At 51.7% G+C, this 20,667-nt stretch overlaps 8 protein-coding genes across 8 annotated transcripts; 3 read left to right on the plus strand and 5 right to left on the minus strand.

The window, feature by feature from the left end:
* Window positions 1–299: 299 nt before the first annotated feature.
* cps1 (Gly-Xaa carboxypeptidase) lies at window positions 300–2,163 on the plus strand (the record flags this gene model as incomplete). Its single annotated transcript, XM_057097500.1, has 3 exons — window positions 300–649; window positions 715–2,057; window positions 2,120–2,163. 3 exons carry the CDS (start codon window positions 300–302, stop codon window positions 2,161–2,163), a joined length of 1,737 nt encoding a protein of 578 aa, XP_056965993.1.
* Window positions 2,164–3,331: 1,168 nt separating this feature from the next.
* gta1 (glutaminase GtaA) lies at window positions 3,332–5,751 on the minus strand (the record flags this gene model as incomplete). Its single annotated transcript, XM_057097501.1, has 7 exons — window positions 3,332–3,410; window positions 3,461–3,596; window positions 3,648–3,791; window positions 3,853–4,055; window positions 4,109–5,132; window positions 5,196–5,488; window positions 5,558–5,751. The coding sequence occupies 7 exons, from the start codon at window positions 5,749–5,751 to the stop codon at window positions 3,332–3,334; spliced, it is 2,073 nt and encodes a 690-aa protein (XP_056965994.1).
* Window positions 5,752–9,833: 4,082 nt separating this feature from the next.
* On the plus strand, window positions 9,834–10,055 carry N7533_000852 (uncharacterized protein; the record flags this gene model as incomplete). The annotated part of the gene is made up of 1 exon (XM_057097502.1): window positions 9,834–10,055. One exon carries the CDS (start codon window positions 9,834–9,836, stop codon window positions 10,053–10,055), a length of 222 nt encoding a protein of 73 aa, XP_056965995.1.
* Window positions 10,056–10,202: 147 nt separating this feature from the next.
* N7533_000853 (uncharacterized protein) lies at window positions 10,203–10,511 on the plus strand (the record flags this gene model as incomplete). Its single annotated transcript, XM_057097503.1, has 1 exon — window positions 10,203–10,511. One exon carries the CDS (start codon window positions 10,203–10,205, stop codon window positions 10,509–10,511), a length of 309 nt encoding a protein of 102 aa, XP_056965996.1.
* Window positions 10,512–10,686: 175 nt separating this feature from the next.
* On the minus strand, window positions 10,687–13,540 carry anxc4 (annexin ANXC4; the record flags this gene model as incomplete). The annotated part of the gene is made up of 3 exons (XM_057097504.1): window positions 10,687–10,959; window positions 11,061–12,685; window positions 12,736–13,540. 3 exons carry the CDS (start codon window positions 13,538–13,540, stop codon window positions 10,687–10,689), a joined length of 2,703 nt encoding a protein of 900 aa, XP_056965997.1.
* Window positions 13,541–14,393: 853 nt separating this feature from the next.
* aspE (septin) lies at window positions 14,394–16,110 on the minus strand (the record flags this gene model as incomplete). The annotated part of the gene is made up of 2 exons (XM_057097505.1): window positions 14,394–15,555; window positions 15,626–16,110. The coding sequence occupies 2 exons, from the start codon at window positions 16,108–16,110 to the stop codon at window positions 14,394–14,396; spliced, it is 1,647 nt and encodes a 548-aa protein (XP_056965998.1).
* A 1,283-nt stretch (window positions 16,111–17,393) lies between these two features.
* On the minus strand, window positions 17,394–17,810 carry N7533_000856 (uncharacterized protein; the record flags this gene model as incomplete). The annotated part of the gene is given in 2 exon segments (XM_057097506.1): window positions 17,394–17,688; window positions 17,707–17,810. 2 exon segments carry the CDS (start codon window positions 17,808–17,810, stop codon window positions 17,394–17,396), a joined length of 399 nt encoding a protein of 132 aa, XP_056965999.1.
* A 902-nt stretch (window positions 17,811–18,712) lies between these two features.
* On the minus strand, window positions 18,713–19,977 carry N7533_000857 (uncharacterized protein; the record flags this gene model as incomplete). The annotated part of the gene is made up of 5 exons (XM_057097507.1): window positions 18,713–19,058; window positions 19,113–19,274; window positions 19,353–19,409; window positions 19,484–19,814; window positions 19,875–19,977. The coding sequence occupies 5 exons, from the start codon at window positions 19,975–19,977 to the stop codon at window positions 18,713–18,715; spliced, it is 999 nt and encodes a 332-aa protein (XP_056966000.1).
* Window positions 19,978–20,667: the final 690 nt, after the last annotated feature.

Below are 20,667 nucleotides of genomic sequence, written 5' to 3' on the forward strand. Positions count from 1 at the left end.
GTATAACAGAAAGTGTATACATCTATTTCGGAGACCCTTAGAGCTCCATCATTGCAGAGTATCATGCATTGCCGACTCATCGGCAAACGCGAGCTCAAAGCCTGCCTGAAATGGTTAAAAGCGCGGTAGCGGCCGCCAGCCGAACGTAACTGAGGGGAAGATAAGATAGCCGTGGGATGTCGCAATTGTTTAGGGCTCCATATAAACGAAAGTTGGTCTCCGGGTACAGTCTAACTGAACCTCAAGATCTCTCGTGTTTGTAGGAGTACCTGAGTATATCTCAATTGAATCCCTAAATCATGAAAGGTCTCGCTCTCCTCGGATTGGCAGTGCCCTCCGCCATTGGACTAAACATCCCCACACAACAGATCCTCTTCTCCGATAAAGGCGGCTTTCGCAATGAGCTCGTTGAACCTTCCGGACGGGAAACCTGCCCACAGGCATCGAGAGTCGCTGCCCCGCACGATGGTCTGCACTCATCGCTGATATTTTTGGAAGATGAGGCATTCCGTGCCCGCCAGGCGCAGCGTCTCTCAAGGGCGGTGCAGGTGCCCACCACTGTTGGAGACTATGCGACGGACCCATATGATGAGGCATTTGAGCCAGTTGTGAAGTTCCAAAAGTTGCTGGAGCAGATGTTCCCTCTAGTGTAGGCTTTTCCGTATTGGCAAAGAAGACCGCAAACCAGAGGACCATTGCTAACTAACAATGCAGGCACAAGCACGCTGAGGTCGAGCATATTAACCGACTCGGTCTCGTCTTCACCTTCAAAGGCGCTGACACCACTCGTAAGCCTGTTCTCTTCATGGCCCATCAGGACGTGGTGCCAATTGCCGATCCATCGGACTGGACGTACCCGCCATTTGAGGGTCATTTCGACGGAGAATGGATTTGGGGCCGCGGCGCGAGCGATTGCAAGAACGTGTTGATTGGCCTGTTGTCGTCAGCGGAAGATCTGCTCTCGCAGAACTGGCAGCCGCAGCGTACCGTCTTGTTTGCATTCGGTTTCGATGAAGAGTCCCACGGATTCTTGGGTGCTGGCTCGATTGCCCCAGTACTGGAGGAGAAGTATGGCAAGGATAGCTTCGAGTTCGTCCTGGACGAGGGTGGCATGGGACTGCAGAGCCTGGGCGGCGAGTCTGCATCCAACGACGATGTCATCTACGCTCTGCCCGGAGTTGGTGAGAAGGGTAGTCTTGACCTGATCCTCGATCTGGCGGTTCCTGGTGGCCACAGCTCCGTTCCACCAGCTCACACTGGCGTTGGCATCATGTCCGAGATCATCTACCAACTTGAGCGCCAGGAGCTTTTCTCTCCCTGGTTGGAACCCTCCCACCCATCATATGGCATGCTTGAGTGTCAGGCACGGTACTCCCCTCAACAAGTCGAGTCATGGTTGGCTGAGAAGTTGGAGGAGGGAGACCCGGCAGCTCTGGGAGAAGCCGTGGCCGCCGCTCGTGGCCCCGCAGTCCGTTACACTCTGCAAACCTCACAGGCAGCCGACCTCTTCAACGGCGGTGTCAAGACCAATGCTCTCCCCGAGAAGATCTCGGCCGTCGTCAACTACCGCGTCGCTCTGCACATGACCCCCGATCAACTACGCGAACGTGCCCTTCGCATCATCGGCCCCATCGCCGAGAGCCACAATGTCACCGTCTACGTCGACTTCCCCGGAGAAGAGCCTGTTCCCAACGAGAAGCCAGAGGATCGCACTCTAACCCTGTCGCCACTCAGTGTTCCTCTCAAGCCGGCCCCGATCTCTCCCACCGATCCCATAACCTCGAAGGTCTGGGCTCGCTTTGCCGGTGTCGCGCGCAGCGTCTTCGAGTCCCACCCCAACCCTCTCGCTAAGTCGGAGCCCAAGCCCCAATCCGCCCCGACTGTCGTGGTAGCTGGTGATATCATGACTGGAAACACCGATACGCGTTTCTACTGGTCTCTCTCGGAGAATATCTATCGCTGGAGCCCGTCGCGCGCGGGTGGCACGTTCAATATTCACACTGTTGACGAGCGCATCCATCTGGACGTCCATCTGGAGGGCATCATGTTGTATTATGGTACGTTGTTGAGAGGGGTGGTTTTTTTGGCCTGACAAGCGGCATTGCTAACATTCTCGCAGATCTGATTCGTTCTTTTGATGGCTGGGATGAGAGTTCTCAGTAGAGTTGAATCTATATATGACCGGAGACAGAAACATGGGCAGGTTTGAATCTGCTCGGTCAGTGCTCAATTTGGCCCATGGCAAAATTGCTTGCCGCAGCCAACAGGATGTGTTCCAATTGAAATTAACCAACAATGATTATCTTCGGAGTTGTTACTCATAAAAGCCTTGATTGGATAGAAGAGAATCCCATTGTTTGCCTCTCAGATCGTCAAAGCGCTTGTAGCGTACGTTGGAATGAACAATAAATTCGACATGCAGCCTATCCACGCCATTTCAAGTAGTTTGAATTAATCCGAGTCCTATTTCATAATGGCAACGGACCCAATAGTTCTCTGCATGATGTACTCTCTTAGTTGAAGCTATTTGCTTGACCCAGTGCATTAAGTCTCCCTCAATCCTCTTAATCTACGGCACGGATGGATTTGAGCTCTGTTATTTGGTATATAATGTATGTGGCTGGAGAATGAAGGGGCATGGTTTGTAGCGACCGTGTCCAACTGTATGAGGATACTGAACAAGACATCAGTTGCAATTGGAAAAGTAGTTCATCCAGGCATCGTAGCTTCGAATGGTCTAGGGGTCCTGGCCCTACCCGTTTGGGGGGAAGAGTGGTTAGGTTGATTAATGAAACGCTGGTAGCTGCCTTGAACCACCTTTTTGCCGTTTTTGTTTTTTGTCCAGGTCAGAAGATCGATTCCAGAACTCGGCAGTCTTTTTGTTTTCCTCTTTTCTGTTTTGCTGTTGTTGGTTGTTCTTGCCTTCTGTACTTGAAAGTGAATCGTGCCTTCCACCTCTTAAGTGTACCTTAATCTGTTTGTGGTCCCCACTTTTCTGCTGGGGAAGTGGGTCCATTGCCTTTATAGATCGCAGTACCTGGGGGACACCCAACAAGAGCCTACACATGATTGTCGCAAATGAACAGTTTTACAACTAAGAATCGAGTAGTTGATTATTTTATATACGAAGCGCGTAGACCTCTAGTAGTTTGAGCGGGTGGGCGATCTTATATCGCGTCGCGGAGGACTAAATCGAAGTACAAGTTGCTCTAGGGGAACTAGTCCTAGGGAAGTAGTGATCGGATTTTTTGTCAAGGGAAAAATAGAACTTGTTCAGTAAATCACAGGAATGGAAAGAATTAGGGGAGGTGAATCAGAAGTTCGACTATCTTCACGAGCTCTTGACGAGGAGCGGCGCAAAAGATCCGCCGATGACGGGACGGGCGACGAAGATCGGCGAGGAGGGGTAACTGAAGTTGTTAGCAGTGTTTCAGAGAATATTCGCGTCTGGAAAACTCACTTTCCGGTAACCGTCTCGTAGAGGTCAGTCAGGGGACGGTTGGTGGGTGTTTCGTTGAGCCAGGTAGCCAGGTGGCCGATGAGCATCTTTCTGGTGCTGGGCGAAGCAATTGCTGCAACGAAGCATTCCCAGTCACCTGTCTTAGAGTCAGTATTTGATTTAACTATTCATGTGCTCGCGAGCTTACCCTTGGTCAAAGTGTGACGCGTGTCAAGAGGAACACCGTATGTGTTCGCAATAGTTGGGTAAAAGTCGCTCTGCATCTGGTAGACGGACTGCGGAACCAGATTGAGACCAAGCTGAGCATCGGCAAAGAGATTGTAAAGAAGACCTGAATCAATGTGTGAGTAAGGGCTAACCGTGGGGGTGAGGTTTGGAATAATGCGACTAACCGTGACTGTCAGAATCACCATATGAGAGCGTGGTGTGTGGAGGACTGGCGTTCTTGTTGATACCAAGCTCCTGCCATTTGGTAATGTAATCATGGGCGATTGCGGAATAATCGGCTGCGTCAGATGTGTGGCCAGTCTCATTTGCAATCACAGCCATGGCCTGGATTCCGATCATACCCTTCAGGGCCAGGTTGGTTTGGTTACTAATTGCACTGGTCAGCCCGTTATTCAGGAACGGGGTTAATCTTATACTCACGCCAGAGATCCCGCAAAGTCATCGGTCGAGATTTGATTTGCCGGGTACAGAGCATCTTCGACTAGGTAGCTGGTCCACTTCTTGAGAATATCGTAGTGCTCATTCAGATAATCGGTATCCTTGGCCTCCTTAGCGTATGCCAAGGTCATGATGATCATATTTCCACATTCCTCCAGCGGCATGGCTTCATCCTTTCCATCGGGGTGGCCGGTAGCATTGGGGTAGTTGGATCCCATATCGTGCATGGCGTAGGTGTTGGGGTACTTCCCAGCCTCCTGGTTCTCGTACAGGGGCTCGAGAACCAGTTTCAACAGCTCTGGGTTGGAGTAGAGGAAGATAGGGTAGGCAGGGAAGACAACGTCGACCGTGTTCATATTTCCATCAGACGAAATCTCCTTCATGAACAAGTACATCTTTTCTTCCGTGCCACACAGTTGGGTTGCACCAAACGCCTGGCGGGCCGAGAGCGAGGTAACCGTGAGATAGTCTTGACCAGCGACGGCAATCGAATCCTTGGCCACCTGGCTGTCAAATGAGCTGGAAAGATAGTTGGATGCCACGAAGTCATGGTGAAAGAAAGACAGAGCTTCCAGCTCGGTATCAAAGTAGCTCTTCCAGAGGGACGGAATCGAGCTATACGAGGAAGACCCCTCGTATTGAATTGCCTCGTCTTGGGTAAGACCGAGAGAGAAAAGAGTGTCGACGGGTTTGGAGCCAACGTTGCCAAGGTCGTATGAAAAGGCAAAGACAGGCCATTTGTCCGAAATGGCGCGGTAATTGGTGTCCGCGGTGTTGGAAAGAACACCTTTGTTCGAGAACTGACCACGAACATCGACATCTACTCCAGACTGGTGCGTCATGTCGTTATCAACATCAGTTGCCCAATACCAATAGCCCCACTCGGCCTGCTCGTTGTTCTGGGAAAATGCCAGCTGAGTCTGACGGTAGACCTTATGGTAAGCAACCTCGTCGGTGGTGCCGTAATCCCATTGGGCAATTGCATTACGGTCACCAGATACCCACTCTGTGTTAAATTAATCAGACGTGCCACGGATATAAGATAAAGGGAAAGTTGTGGTCGACTTACCGGCTGAGATATCCGCGTAGACCTGCACCTCATGCTCATTTCCATCCAAAGAGGCAACCTCAACATTCAAGTAAGAAAAAACAAGGGATTGGCGTCGGTAGTCAGCTGGAGTAATAGGCGAAAGGAATGTAATGTTCATCTCCAGTTTGTCCGCAACATTCATCGTAAAGATGCTCTTGGTAGAAGTGTACTCGAAACCAGTCTGATTGACAGTGTTCGTGCCGGGCAACCCCATCCAGGTGTAGGTCTGGCCATCGACTCGGATTAGACCAGCCCAACCGGTAATTTGGTTCCTATTCGAGACTTTGTTAGAAAAACCGCATCGGAGAAAAGTGAGAGAAAAGCGAGCCAGAGGAACATACTGCCAAAAAGTAGGCCACTGACCAGCGAGGTATCCACCATTTCCGCCATCACTACCGGCGTTCTGCCAGGTACTCAGGTATGGTGACTTGACAGCAAGTGGTAGAGATGGGGGTCGAGCAGGTGAAAACGTAGAGACAGCTCCGATAGAGCCAGCAAAAGAAGCAACTAGAAGAACGAGGCGTAACAGCTGCATGATGACAGTGAGTTTGGCGACAAAGGATTGGACGGGATCGAAACGATCAACCAAGGAGCGAGTCCTTTATTAGTGTAGGGATTAGTGTCGACGGTAGGTTAAGGAAGGAAAAAGCAACCGCGGGCCCAGAGCTGCAGATATTGTCGATTCTGACAGAGCAGTGCAGGGAAAGGATCGACGTTTGTTTACCGGAATGCCAGGGACATTTTTATAGTTGAGGTCCACTCTACCAGACTAGGGGGCAACGCCAGCCAAGCTGGCCAAACTGACCAAACCGACACGGTCCCGCATGCCAGAATGTTCACTTCACCCCACGGTCACGATGGAAAGAGGTTTAGCGCTATGGGGAGCATGATTCCAAAATGCAGTAGACGTGCATGTGGTAACAAATTCCGAGCGTGTGAGTCGGCTGATCAGTGTCAGTGCCCAAGTACAGAAATCGATCTCATGCACTCATTTCGGCCATATGGCAAGGGAGGAATAGCGGATGCAGGGGGGGTGCAAATAGGAGATCGTGATAGGTTCGAGGACAGAATCAATCTGTGGAAAATGGGGCTTTACCTGGGAGTCTGGAGAAAGCTCGAAGATATTGGGTCCGAAATCCAAAATCCGAAATCTCGGCTACTTCACAACGCTCAGTTGTATGGAAACAAGCAGCGGTCTATGCGGAATCAACACGCCGACGAGGAAAGAGGCGGAGGGACTGAGGCTTGGTGAGCGCCCGGGTGACTGAGCACACGGGATGGCGCAAATAAAGATGTGGAGAAAACGAGTGTGGTCCAACAGGGATGTTGGATGCTGGGTGTTGGATATTAGATGTTGGTTGTTGGTGGAAATTTGGAGGCGATGCGGAGAGAGTGACCTTACTCTTCATGCATGGCATCCACTGGGGAAGGTGCGAGGCGTGATGCCATCATGCGACACTTCGGCACTCGACCAAACCATTGGAAGTAGGGTTTCGTGCCAGCAAATCAGCCCTACGGAGTGATGCCCGACAATCTGTGGGGAAGGGGGGTGATCGTGGCCCAGCACGACTTCATGGCGAACGAATCGAGTCGGAAACTTGAACGAACAACGAACGCGGGGACCTGCAGAAGTGGATCAAGTCTGGATCTTCATGGCTTCAAGAGTGTTCAAATCACAGTCAGTCCCCTTGCAGACCTTGCAGGGGGGCTCTCTCCTTACGCGTCAGCTTTCGAGATGGCGGGAGGGATCGTGGATTTGATTTCCCTGTTAATTGTAGGGAGTACCAAGTACTCCGTACATCCTCGATTCACCAGGACACCGCATCTGCAGTGTGACGAGAGTCGCGTGGCCCACGTTCATCTCATTGGACTGCAGGTTGTTCTGGAGGGACGGAGTACAAAGGACGTGGTTGGACTCCGGGGTGCCGATCCATTTCTTATTGGCGGGGTGCCTGGGGGTCCTTGCGGGTCTCGTGAGATACGGTGAAGAGCGCTGCTCGGGGGTAGAGGAAGCCGTGAGGTCGTCATATTGCAATCTCCTCATCACGGGTCTAAGTCCGGATGGAGTTTGCTCCCCGCGAGCTGAACAATTTGGTGAAAGAGGAGCGGAGAGAGTAGAGAGAGAAGCGGGTGTGGCTGAAGGGCGATGTAACATCCACCATTGAAGCACAGAGTATACTAAATACTAGCAACACTCCTACTTTACAATAATCGACTTATTTTAATTTTGATTACAGGACCACGCATAACCCACAAATCATGGCACTATCTACCAGCAATGTCGAATGTAGCGGTTTCTTCCGAGCGCCACTTGAATGACCTGCATTTACTACTACTACTAGTGGTAGTCTTACTACCATAACGCAGGGGTTGCACGCTCAATATCCTGGCTTTTAATACAGTTCTCCAACCTTCGAAACGATGTCACCATAAATTCCAAATACTAGTAAGAGTGAAGGTCCACGGGTGGTGCCTAGTGTTTACTATCCTTATCATATCCTCACCACCTGGGCATGTACTGTTCGAGGCAGTTCTTCGGTTGCTTCATTCCGGGTATATCTGCCAGATTCTAATAGTTTAAGAATTGCGGAACAAGTCTTGTCTTCCTCATCAACATTTGTAAGAGCCCCCAGTGGCGAGTGGTATTTGATGTTTGGTCAAAATCCTCGAAAACTAGTCCTTTTCAGCTGCTGTATTAGAAAATGGCGCAATTAAAACACCAATAGCTCTCTATTTCCAAACTCTCATATGTCGACCCCTAGGAAACCCCATGGAAAAGGATGCTGCCCTAACTCCTGATAATGTATTTTATATCCAAGTTGCCTATCTATTCCAAGGTTCCCAAGAGCCAATAAGTGACATATCTAGCTTCCCTCTCAGTCACGGTGTTTTTGCTCACAATCTGCCTTTTATGCACTGCCTGCCCAGGTGTGATTGTGGAAACCCCGAAAGGTGCGAGATATCCTCACCTACGGAACACAGCCCATAGATCACGGCGGGGACAAGTAATGGGGGAATAGGTTCGTCCTAGGAGCGAGAATGGTCTATCTGAAATTCAAGATAGAGCCCACCGGCTACCATAACCATGTCAAAGAAACTGACCCCCACGGCTTTGTCTCAAATATGCAGAATAACCCCCCTTGCCTAATACAGCCTACATATGTACCAAACCAACGTAGGTACTCCACCACTTCCTAGAGAGAAGTTTGAACTAGTGCATCATGCAGAACCCGATCACCTCTTGCATGTATTTATGCAGATGAGTAGCACGAGCTAGCCATGAGCTCGGCTCGCTACCGAATGAGTCATTTAATGTCCGCCTCGAGCAAAGGGATGATATTCTCTCATTATGCATGAATTTTAAAGTTCAACAAGCCGCTTTGGAAGAGACGAGCCCATCCGTACTGACAGACTGGTCTTTCTTTTGCATACTCAGTGTCATCCTTGAAAATCCTCGGTATCCCTATTTTCGAAATATCTCAAGGCTGAAAATATGGCCCAAAAAACGCACAGACCCTCCCTCTTTGAATGTAGAATGCACTTTAGCAAACCTCATACTTCCTCCTTTCATTCATTATAACCTTGGAACCATTTCGAAATCTTGTCTTCGGTTTCTTTCAAGTTGTATATAATACCAAAAGCCTGACTCTAAGCTCCAATAGACAGTTCTGTTCCTTCTTTGTTTGACCCTCGATTCAAGTTCACTTCGAGTTGCAATTATATACTAGGGCATATAAATACTCCTAGTACTAGTAGTTTTTTTGTCTCCGAACAACCCAAGAAGTGCCGGTGTGAACTTTCGAGGTTGAATTCCGTTCTATAGGCCCGCTATTACTAGTATTCTTCGCCATTTACCACCATAATGTCAGAGCTCCCTGATGGTGTAGATATCGGACTACAAAATGTTCCCCCCATTTGTCCGATGGAACCGAGGTGCAAATCCCATTACAAAATATGAAGACTGTCCTAAAGACTGGGATCCAGAGGACTATATCGACGATAAGTGCGCAGATCCCCACCAGCCCATCTCATCGAAAGCGTACTAATTGAGATAACTTTCTTTTCGCCAGCAATATTGAAGCCGTCATTCAAAGATGTAACGATCGGATTAATGACGGCATCATACCACAATGGTGGACGAAGAAATTGGAAACCTAAACGTCGTGGAAGAAAATAAAAGACGGGCAGATAAATTCGGTTGGTTCACCCAGCGATGACTCCACTAGCAGCTTCAATCATTTTCATGCCAGTGGTTTATATTCTAACTTGAACGCGTGTCATTGACATAAGGAGCCAGGTCTCGATGTCAATACAGCTGCTCGGGTGAAGACCCTCGAGATAATAAAAGCCTATTTGGAGAAAGAAGGCGACCCGCAGAATGCTCTTAGCAATGTGCATTTTCTCCTCACCGCATACAGGAAGAGGGTCTTGGTCTGGCACACGGATAAGGTTACATTTTGGTCGAATGGGAAGCAACTCTACAAGCCGGAACCTCTTGATTCGAAAAGATTATTAAGGTGGGGTCACCATGTGGTATAAATACCTAAAGTCGTTTTATACCCGTGGACCTAGTAGGCACCTAGGTATAAAGATTTCAGAATACTGAAGCCTGTCTAGATGTCATATGTTTTCCGATGCCCAGGAGCGAGGGACCTCCAGCTCGCGGCGGGCTCAGCCGGGAAAGGAATCAAAGTCCTAGACGACACAGGCTCCGACATGGCCCTATTAAGTGAACAAGATATAATCCAAATCCGTGAACGCGCCAATGACCTCCGCGTTCCCTTTTGGGACTACTGCGCCTTCCACTCCGTGGATCGGATGATGGTGCTCCCCACTTGAGCCCTTCAGGTCAATCTGCGATGGCACGATCAACTGGGCCAATTACACAACTTGACTGAACCTTGGCGGGTTATCCAAGTCGCCCTTTTGCCGGGTAATATGCCGCCGGGCATTCCTAGACTTAGTGGGCCGTGGTTGCGCAGAATTATGTATACGGGGGCTGCGCCGGATAAGAACGGGGAGCTTGATCTCAGTGAGAACGCTACTAGGCTCACGTCTCAATTGCCGGCGGTTGATAAACGGAATGCGCACGAATATCCTTCTATGGTTGCTGCTCCAGGCATTGTTCCTCCGGCTTACTGGGCTGCAACATGGCCTTGGTTTCCGCCTTGGGGACTGCCTGGTGGGGGCGTTGGTCCAGGTGGTGGATTTAAATTTATAGGTGGTCCAGCTCCACTCGTAGCAGGTGGGGCGTGGGGTATTGCTGATGCTGGTGCTGGGATGGAGGCCACCTAGGTAGATATTGCACACGAAAAGATAAATACTACATAAGTCCATTATGTACCTAGGTAGTCCTTTGTGTACTGCACTTTATACATTACCGCATTACCACATCCAAACCAAATCACAAGAAGAAAAGCCAACCCCACTGGTAATGTTGAATCTAAATCAACTAGAGCTCCTAGCCAACTCAATACAAAACTCCCCCCCACTCGGCCCCAGTCGTCGAAGACATAATCTCCTCCGCAATCGCCTCCTCCAGACGCTCATTATATCTCCTCCGATACTCAGTCTTAACCAGCTCAAGGTGCCTAGGCTCCCAGTGCAGGCGGACAAGTCGAGAAATGAGCAATTCAGACCGTTCACCTTTCGTCCTGGATTCACGGAGAGCTTGGTGCAGCAGTAGCGCGTCGCGCATGGGCCGGTTTATCGCGCCGTTTAGAATATGGGCTAGTGTTTCACCCTGTTGTTATTAGCAAGGCCCATAAATAATACCAGAGCAAGAGAGGGGAAGGCGAAGAGGAGGGGTAGCAAAGCATAAACTAGACGCAGACGAAAACTTACCACCAAATTCTTCGATTTGGCAATCATAGCCCTGGCAAAATTATGCCCATAAACACTCTCATAAGCGCGCAGTACTTCACGCAGATGCGCATCACTCCGCTTCACAATGATATGAATCATAGCCGTCTCGCCCCCCTCCCGACTAACCAGCGCACGATGCAGATCCGTCAAATCCTCCCTCACAAGCCTGGAATCAATCGGATCGCGCTCCTCCTGCCTCCTCTCCTCAAGCGCCAGCAAAACCGCGACCCGGAATTTATCCGCGCGCAGCTCGGCCCGCATGCACCGCTCGAGACTATTCTCGTAACGACTGTCACGGAAGCAATTTTTGATCTCGCGGATGGCGGCGTTGGACCGCCCGATTAGCGACTCGATGAGGAGTTCGCGCCGCGAGGTGCCGGCTTGGTAGTAGCAGTTTGCCCAGTAGGCTTCTGATTCCCAGCGGCCGAGGGCGGTGGCGTAGGCTACTTTGCCGAAGGAAGAGGTGCCGAGTTTGAGGCGGAGGTGTTTGGCGAGGTTGATGCCTTTGCCGTGCATTTTTACTTTGTTCTTATACTCGGCGCGGAGGGTGAGGATTTCGTCGGATGTTAGGCGGGGGAGGACGGAGAGGATGGCTTTGTTGTCGATGTTGCGCGTGTGGTTGAGCGCTGATTGCATTGTTAAGGCGTCGGATGTGGCGTCGTAGAAGGAGACGCGCTTGCGGCCGGTTGTTGGGGATATTAGGACTACGCTGTCGTTATCGCCGCCGCGGAAGGAGGAGGTTGAGTCGTGGCGGTCGTGGGCGGATGGTCTGGTTGTGCGTCTTCTGTCTTCTTTGCGGTCGTCGCGGTCGTAGTCGCGGTCGTAGTCGCGGTCACGCTCCTTCTCTCGCATCTTCTCCTTGCTGCTGCGGTGCCGGCTGTCTTTTTCTCTTTCCTTCTCCTTCTCGCGGGAGGATGAGGATTTCTTCTTACGCTTTCCAGATTCGGAAAGTGAGCTGCCGCCGTCCAGAGGCTCTAGGTCTGATATTTCGTCGTCACGCAATGGCATCATGATGGGTGATGGCATAGGCGACATCGATTGATAGGTGCCATGATACGGCTCCAGCAATGGACTGGCAGGTGGGTGGCCGATATGGCCTCCAGGCACGGCGACGGCCAGATTGTTCGCTGACGACACAGATAGACTGTGGGGACGGCCGCGTCCACCACCGGGGGTGATCTCCACAACCTGCTGCTGGTGCTGGAGCGGAGCCGACAATTGCGTCGGTGGCTGCGATTGCAACTGCGACTGAGAGCGAGAGTGCGAATGCGAGTGCGATTGCGATTGCGAAGATGCGTGGGACTGCTGTCTATCGCCGAACTGAGGGTCATGACTATATCGCCAGGCAGGCTGTTCTGGCACTTTGTTGCTATACTGATCCGGCAGTCTACGATGCTGGTCCGGCAATCTGTTATACTGCTCAGGCTGTCGGCCAAACTGTTCCTGCGCCGAGGCAGTATAAGGTTTCGTCGGCGTAGTCTTGGAAGTATAGCGCACATTGGGGTCAACCTGCGCATACTGGAATTGACCTGGCTGGGCATACCCGGCCTGCGATACCGAGACATCACTCGCCGAGGCAGTGCGATAATGCGACTGCGAATAGCCTCCGCCCGAGGAATATGGGAGCGGCTGCGTCGACGGAGCACCCGCATACTGCGGCATGGGGAAGACGGTGCGCTCGTCGCGGGACTCTCAACATAGCTCGAGCTCGGCGGGAAGGCGCCTGGCATTTCGGATGAGACGGGAGGTAGCGAGGTTGGCGGAACGAATCCTGGGCGCTCACACTCTGGGATAGGAGCCCAGTCAGAGGGTTGGGGTTTCTGCTGAGGCTGAGGAGGCGGGTAGTTGGCTGCTGGCTGCGCGTATTGGTACCGGCTGGGACGGGCATAACTTGGGTGCGAGCCAGGATTGTTGCCATAGGCGAGTCCATCATCCGAGTCCGAGTCGTCATGTCGACTACGCGGCGGCGAGGGACGTCGCTGCGAGCGAGAGTCGTACTCGCGCGGCTGGATCAGCTTCAGATCATCTTCCTTGTCTGAATGCTCGTAGCGATCCTGGTGAGGGTCGCGACGACGACGCGACGATGTGCCTTCACGACGTCTGCGGTCACTGTCCTCGTCGTCTGAACGACGCACATCGTAGGGGGCAGGGCTACGAGGAGCACGCGAAACTACATCCCGCGAGTCATCATTGCGGAGACGGCCGTCCTTGAGCAATTTGTATTGACGCTCGATCTCGGCGTCGTCCTCCGAGGCGTAATTGGTGGTAGACTTGGGACCGCGAACCTCGATGGCCGGCGAGCGGTCACGGTCAAGGTCACGATCACGATCGCGATCGCGTGGACGGCCAGAGGGCGAGGGAGAAGGGACTCGACTGTCGCGCGACCGTGATCTTGAACGTTCACGCCCAGGGGACTTGGATCGAGTGCGCGACCGTGGGTCGTTCACCTGGAGAGACATTGTGATCCAGGGTCCAGATGGTGGGGTTCGGCCGGATCAGGAGATTTGTTGATTTGAAGTATATCGAAGTCAAATTGCAGCCAATTCACCTTTTCGAGAGGAAGGGGGTCGGATCAAGTCAGGAGTTCAGGACTGAGCTCGGCTATCAGCGTGCGACCTAGAAGACTCGTGCGACTGCGGGGGGGGAGAAAGTTTGTGTGCCGATGCTATCGAGACATGTGCCGCGGTGGGGAGAAAAAGGTAATGGCAGAGTCGGAGTCACAGTCTGGAACAAAGGTAATGGAAAAGAAAAGGGAGGTGAGATGAAAAGAAAAGGAACAAGGACAAAGAAGCCGATCGAGGCTCTTTCTTACACTCTCTTGTCCCCCTCTCGTATTCCCCCGAGCTGAAGGACTCGATGCGCCGGCCCCCAAAAAGTTGAGCTGAAGAGAAGTTTGATTGGCCGCGGCGGGTCCAACTCTATGCAGGCGCTCGTAGGGCGACACGCCAAGTATTACAGTCTTACAATATGATTATTACAGTTATTATGATTATTACAGTTACCTTAGGGTACTTTTAATGGTATGGTATGGGCTCCAAACAATGATCCTTGAACTCGAGTAAAATACAGGATATGCCCTTTGGAAGGAGAAGAGGAAGAAGAAGAGAAAAAGAGGTAGTAGTATCAGTAAGAGTAAAGGAGAAAAAAAAAACACAAAAAAGGAGTCCTCATCGAGGAAAGAAGCTGGTGAAAGTGGGTATGTGCGAAAGAGCAAGCTATGCGAACAGAAGCGAAGCGAATCGAATAGAGTCGAGTGAGTCGAGCGAGTGAGTCGAGTCAATACACGCCGAAATCAGCGAGTACGATTGTTATCTATCGGGTACGGCGACCATCATAAGGGTTCGATGGTCCCGTGCGACCTCCATACGACTTGGATGCCCGCGGTGCAGACTGGCCGCCATTGCGGTTGAGTCGGTTGGTTCTCCAGCGCTCATACCACACCACGCGGCTCGCCTCGCGTAGCTCAGACCGCCACTCGCTGAAGACAGAGTCCTTCAGGCGAACAAAGTCGCAGTGCTCCGCGTCGTAAGGGCCCGCAAATCCCCAGGGGAAGCGCCGACCGAGCGGCAGTTCGCCAGAGGAAAGCGAGTGTGGGTCTGGCGACAGGATCGAGAAGGGGACGTGCGGGTTGATGATCTGCTGCGAAGCACGCGTGCTGACACTGCGCACGGAGGGTGACTTGGGAGCGGGCACGGCGGCTGCTTGTTCCTGAGTCTCGGCGTCGATGGCGCTGTCGGTCTCGGTCTCGGTCGGCTCTCCCTCGCCTTCGGTCTTCTCCTGCTCCTCGGCAATGGACTCCTCATCTGCGCTCTCCGACGAGGTATAATCCTCCTCCATGTCTTCCAAATTGAGAATCTCCAGCGGGTCAATGTTGGCCTTCTTCAGGCTGTTCCAGACCGCCTTGCGAAGGTATTCCATGTGGACGGAGGTGATGGTATCCGCCTTACTGATGACCGGCACAACAGTGGTCTTTCCCAGGATGGTGCGCAGGACCTGCAGGTCAAGGTTCTGGTCCAAAACTCCCAGGACGGGGCTATCAGTAGCCTTGGCGGTGCCGTTGGCGGCGCGCTCAGCAGCGGCTATGTTTTCATCCAGACGAACAGGGTCCAGCAGCAAGAAAGTGCAGTGGATGTGGGTGTCGCGCGCACCGGGCGAACGCACGACCTTCATCTCCTCGGCGAGAGTCTCCTCGAATTTGCTCTCGAGGAATCCGGTGACGGCGCGCAGCTGCAGATCCGCAATGTTGCGCTCAATTCCGTTGGAATCCCACAGGGTCAGTCCGACCCGTTCTCCGTCAATCTCGGTCTCCAGGTACTGGGAAGTGAATCCTTCGTAGGCGGAGGTCTGGCTCTCCAGCTCCTCCAGCTCTTCGGGGCTGCGGGACGGATGCTTGTGTGGGGGCATGGTCAATGCCTTGCGGAGAAAGTTGAGGAAAGAGGTCTTTCCGGAGTTGCGGGCACCAATGACCAGAACACTATACTGATGTTAGTCCCAAGGTCTACTACCTCACCAAATTTCTCGTTCATTCGTCCGGATTTACTCACTTGTATGATGTTGGGTCCTTGCGGCGACGGACACGGCGGGGGTTGTTTGTAGCGCTCACGGCACTGCTGGCATAGCTATAGCGCCCACGGTGGGTCATGCTCTCGGTGCGCGCATACGGATCGACAGACTCGGTGGGCGAAGTGACCGAAGGAGCAGCGAATCCAGACTGCGGGCGAGGCACAGGAGGAGGCGCACCAAGAGTGTCACGTTCCTCACCACCAAAAGTTTCGAGTTGAGGTGGAGGGGGAAGATCAGGCAGGCGTGGGGCGATCTTGGGGGCGTAAGAATCACGCTGGCGGCGCATCTCTTCCTCCATAGCTTGAGACTTCTTCTTGCGACTACCGGAGGCTTTGCGTTCGCTGAGGGGTTCGGTAGATTTGGAACGACGAAGGAAGCCGAGTGAAGTGCGGCGGGCATTGAGGGATTGGCCGTTTTCCGACGGCACCGCATCGGAAGGCGCGCGCGAGGAAGTGGGCGTCGACATGGTTGTTTTTAATGCTGGGATTGATACGAGCTATACAAAACGAGGTATTTTCCTGTAGGTTTGATCCTGATTAGTCAGTAATTCTAACATTGCCTGAATAGTTCCTCTCTGATGCAGGGATCGCGCATGGAGGGGAGAAGATGGGGTATCTTGGGAGGGGAATATCATCACCACTTACACAATTACTTTTGTTATCGAAGATTCGATATCAAATGGAATTTGGAAAGTGATTGACTAGGTCAAGGGTTCAAGAATGCAATTCTTGAAATAAATCCAGGTCTGAGAGTATACCGTACGAGATTCAATCCGTCGGTATCGGGCCTCACAGTTGGATATGGATATAGTCGGGTGTGAGGGATCAGATCAGGCCTAATCGGATTGTTTTGAATCGAATCAAATCAAAAGAAATGAGTGGGAAAATCAAAAAGTGAAAGTGAGGGATAGATGGCGACACAGAGCTCCCAGCCAGTGTGAGGTTGTCGCAGGGCGTCGCTACTGGAGGACGGGGGGGGGGATAGGGGAAGGGCAGAATTGAAATCCGGGCAGCCGGGTTTGGGGTCTTCTGTATGGTGGGTATTTGGCTTTTGTTCTTTTTTTTTTTTCAGAAGATTGAGAAAGGGCCTGCTCACAGCGTCCGACTCTAGCGGCGCATGGAGAGAAAAGAGGGGAAAAGAGAGAAGGGAAAGGAGTGGCGTGGAGAAGAAGAAGAGGAGGAGAGGTACGAAGTACAAAGATGATCCCAGTCGATGCGGAGGCGGTCATGGTCATACATGGTTATGGTTATGGTCATAACATGAATCTACTACGAATCAAGTACAGTCCTCTTGCCAGCTTGCCATTACTATTGCTATTGCTATTGTCATGACCATATTGCCATTGCTATCGCCATTGGAGCACAGTTTGCCTTATACTTTCCCCCTCGTGTGTACGTAGAAAGGATTGGCCCACGAGGAAGATGATGTATCTCGCGCACGAGATGACAGGTCATGGTTCGAGCTGAGAAATTCAGGGGTAAAAACCCGTACTCCGTAAAACGTAAAACGAGAGAGCGCGTCGAGGCCCAAGAAATGCCCCACTTGGTGTGAGTGGAGGACTGCCGGTTCGTTCCACGCGGGATACCTTGGCCTTTCTTTGCCTTTGCCTTTGTCTTTGCCTTTCTCCTACTCTTGATTCAATACACATCCCATCCTATGTACTCCATTTATTCCTGATGATCTACTCCTGCATTCTTCATACTTTGCCACCTTCGGCACTGCCATCGGGTACTCCGTACTTGCATGAGTCTACCCTGCCCTCTCCCAAACTGGCTCGTGCACAACGGACGCCAGGGGCCGTTTACTCCACTGCGATCGGCGCTCTTCTTTTCCTTCTGGCTCTTTTTTTTCATTTTTTCCTAACTCCGGGTAGTTTCCCTTCGGGGCTTTGGGGCCATGTGGCAGGGTCTGTGACAGGGTCTGCGAGGAAGGCGGATCAGATATCACCTCTCTCCTTCCGTGAGGTACTGTCTCCTCATCCAGTAAGGATAATTCTTGAACGAACCACGGCCGAGTCGGAGCATATCCGATGGGGCTAGCAGCACTAGCAGTCATTTCTTACCTATGGTCAGGCTCACCGAGCTTACCAGGCCTAAAATTGGGGCGGGGCGAAAAGTCTAGTGGGCAGCTGAGGTTGACAACATCTAAAACACCAATTTGTGACATGGAGAATAGTCCATCCTCGATTTAACAATTTGCCAATCGTGTTGACTTCAAATTGGTGGAAGTTGTGAAATATGGTACGAGTAGAGCAGCCTGAGATAGAGAGTATGGGACATCGCCAGGGCGAATCGCCGGATGGCATTCATCTCAAGAGAACTCAGCTCACTACATAAGCTCACCAACGTCTAGCTAACAGCTACTACCTACTACCTAGGTAGCTAACGCAAAATCACATCTAGCATCCACGGAACGGAGTATATACCCGATAACCTCGCATAGATCTTCCACGCGCGATCCCTCGCATATTGCACCAACGTGGGGCGCCGCACCCGCGGAACCATCCAGTCTGGGACGCGACTCGCCCACTGCCCTGGGTAAACTAGTCTGTATGTACTAGTACTCCGTACGGTACACCTCAAGTTGTTTATCCCTCTGTAGACAAAATACGACAGGACATCTTTTCGTTCTCGCAAACGCCTCCTCGCGTGGAAACGCACGTTCCAACTGTGGAGTCGGTGGGGCAGGGACGAGGGAATTGAGACTGCTCGTGGTTAGCGAGTGCTAGTTTGGTGAAATTTGCAGAGCTTGCAATTAGTGTTCGTGCCTTGGCTTGGGACTGGGTGCTTTTTTTGCCTTTGTTTTTTTTTCTTCTTCTTCTCGGGCTCGGGCTGGATGTGGGGGTGTTGGCCTAGCTAGTTCAAGTTCGTTCCATTGGAACCGATTACTTGGACCTCGGGACACCTTAGATAGCTTATGTCTAATCTCAGGCCCGAGCTTGGATTTGTATTTCGTATTGATACGGAGACGAGATGGGACCATAGTGTATTCTTAACTCTTAAAATGTCCCCTCTAGGTATAATGATAATAGCCATCAACCATTGTAGGATCATCTACGCTGTATTCCCTCACTCCTTCCCCACCCAGATCTTAAACGGAAGAACAATACAAGGAGTCTTCGGACACACATGCTTCCGATCCAGACCCTTGAACTTCGGCCCATTCGGCCCAGCCATGTATTTCGCCTCGCCAAAGATTGACGGTTCCCCAGGCGGCTGGTCGTCTCCCCATTTCCCGTTGAAGTTCACCAGCCCCAATGGGGCGCCAGGACTCGCTGCTTCAAAGATGCGAGTCGTCGTGTTATACGTATAAGAGTATGCATTGAAAACAGGGTCCCACTCAAGACCGCGGTCTGCGTAGTCCACAAGGAACCCATTCGGGAGATTGACGCCGGGGATTGTATGGTCGTGTTTTCTATAACAATGAGTTAGTATGCTTCAGGGTGGGCTTGCAGAAAGAACCATATACCCGGCAATAACATAGTTAGCGTGCGTGCCATTTCCAGAGTACGAGTATGGCCGGATTCCCTTTTTCTCCACTGCCTTGTAGGTGAACGCCTGGCCACTGGCGTGCTGGCTGTACCATATAGCCTGTGGGGCGCCGTTGGAGAAGCGGATCATATTGTGTTCCCTGTTTCGGTTGGGCATCAGATATGCTTGTTCTATACTCTAATCTTTGTGGTGGCTGAGCAGGGCCACTCGCACTTACCAATCACCCATATGATCGCCGAATTCCAAGCCAAGCACCTTGTCGCCCTTGTTGTATCTGCGATTCCAGTCAGTGGGGGTTCCTTTCCCTCTTGTCATCCCATTGCATGGCACATTGTATAAATGACGTACGCATAGAAGTAAAAGTAGAACGCATCGACGTTGCCACTGCCGTGGTCTACCATGACGATCACACTCCCAGACCCATCCGTCAGACGGCCCTGCTTATCCGGGGTGATCCCTCGAAACCAAGCCGGTTCCGGACTCGCGTCAATACCCTCGTGCGAGGTCAGGTAAACACTCGTGTTTCCCAGATCATTGAGTTGGTCGAGATTATCCAGCGTCAGCGGCAACGGCGCGCTCGCGATAGTCGTCCAGTTCACCTGCGGGGTGGTATGGTCTAGTTGTTGTTGTAGATCGCTAGGCCTGTATGGATCCTGGCTATGTAACCAGATTACAGGTGCTGCAAAAAATCAGTACTAGCGGTGTAAACCCCCTTGTACTGCTGTTTCGAAGTACTTACCGTAGTCGTATACATACTGCGGGATAGTTGCGGCATAAACGGACGGAACGAAAGGCAGAGCTGCCAGCGGCGCCACAAGCGCCAGCCGCGTAATCAGATGCATTGTGTAAATCAGGAAATTGGATCGCAGCATTGATCTCAAGTCAAATACTGGGTTTTAACGAGTTCTCGACTCTTTATCTAGAATCGTATGTGTTAGCATGGGAGCCTTTGGTGTCACGCCCAGGCGGCACGCGCCTCTCCACCCACCAGTCGTCGCCAAATAGCGAGTGCGAGCTCGACCATGTGAAGAGTCCGGTACTCTCTTAATTCCGAAGAAACTTGGGAAAAATCGCAGAGGGAATAGAATACCTTTGCAAAGAAGGGAGAGGCGCGGCAGGGGCGATTCTCGGTAGCGTCACGTCTCTCCCTCCAGGCTTTCTCTGTTCAGCTAACAACATGAGTCTCATCAGGCTCATCGAGTCTCTTTGAGCTCGTCCAAAAAGGCAGCTGTGATTCTAGAGTCTGAGTGTGTGCGAAGGAAAATATTCAAGACCTCACGCGTGGCAGCCTATTAAGGGATACCCTGGAATGCCACTGCCATCCCGCACGAATTTCCCATGCGGGCGACAGAGAGAACTAGGAGCATATGCCCATCTCGGAATGGCAAGTGAATAGTGTCCAATAGGCATTGCACGGGCAAACTGCATTAATTCTGCATCTGATCGGATGATAGGGCTGAAGGAGACTTGGACATCATAGATGGCCCTAGCGGGGGTCATCTGCCACGATCATCACAAATACAACAAGGGCT

Source organism: Penicillium manginii (assembly GCF_028828005.1).
Source record: "Penicillium manginii strain IBT 31320 chromosome Unknown utg000001l:1.0-3466041.0:1.0-3467806.0, whole genome shotgun sequence".
Classification (NCBI taxonomy): domain Eukaryota; kingdom Fungi; phylum Ascomycota; class Eurotiomycetes; order Eurotiales; family Aspergillaceae; genus Penicillium; species Penicillium manginii.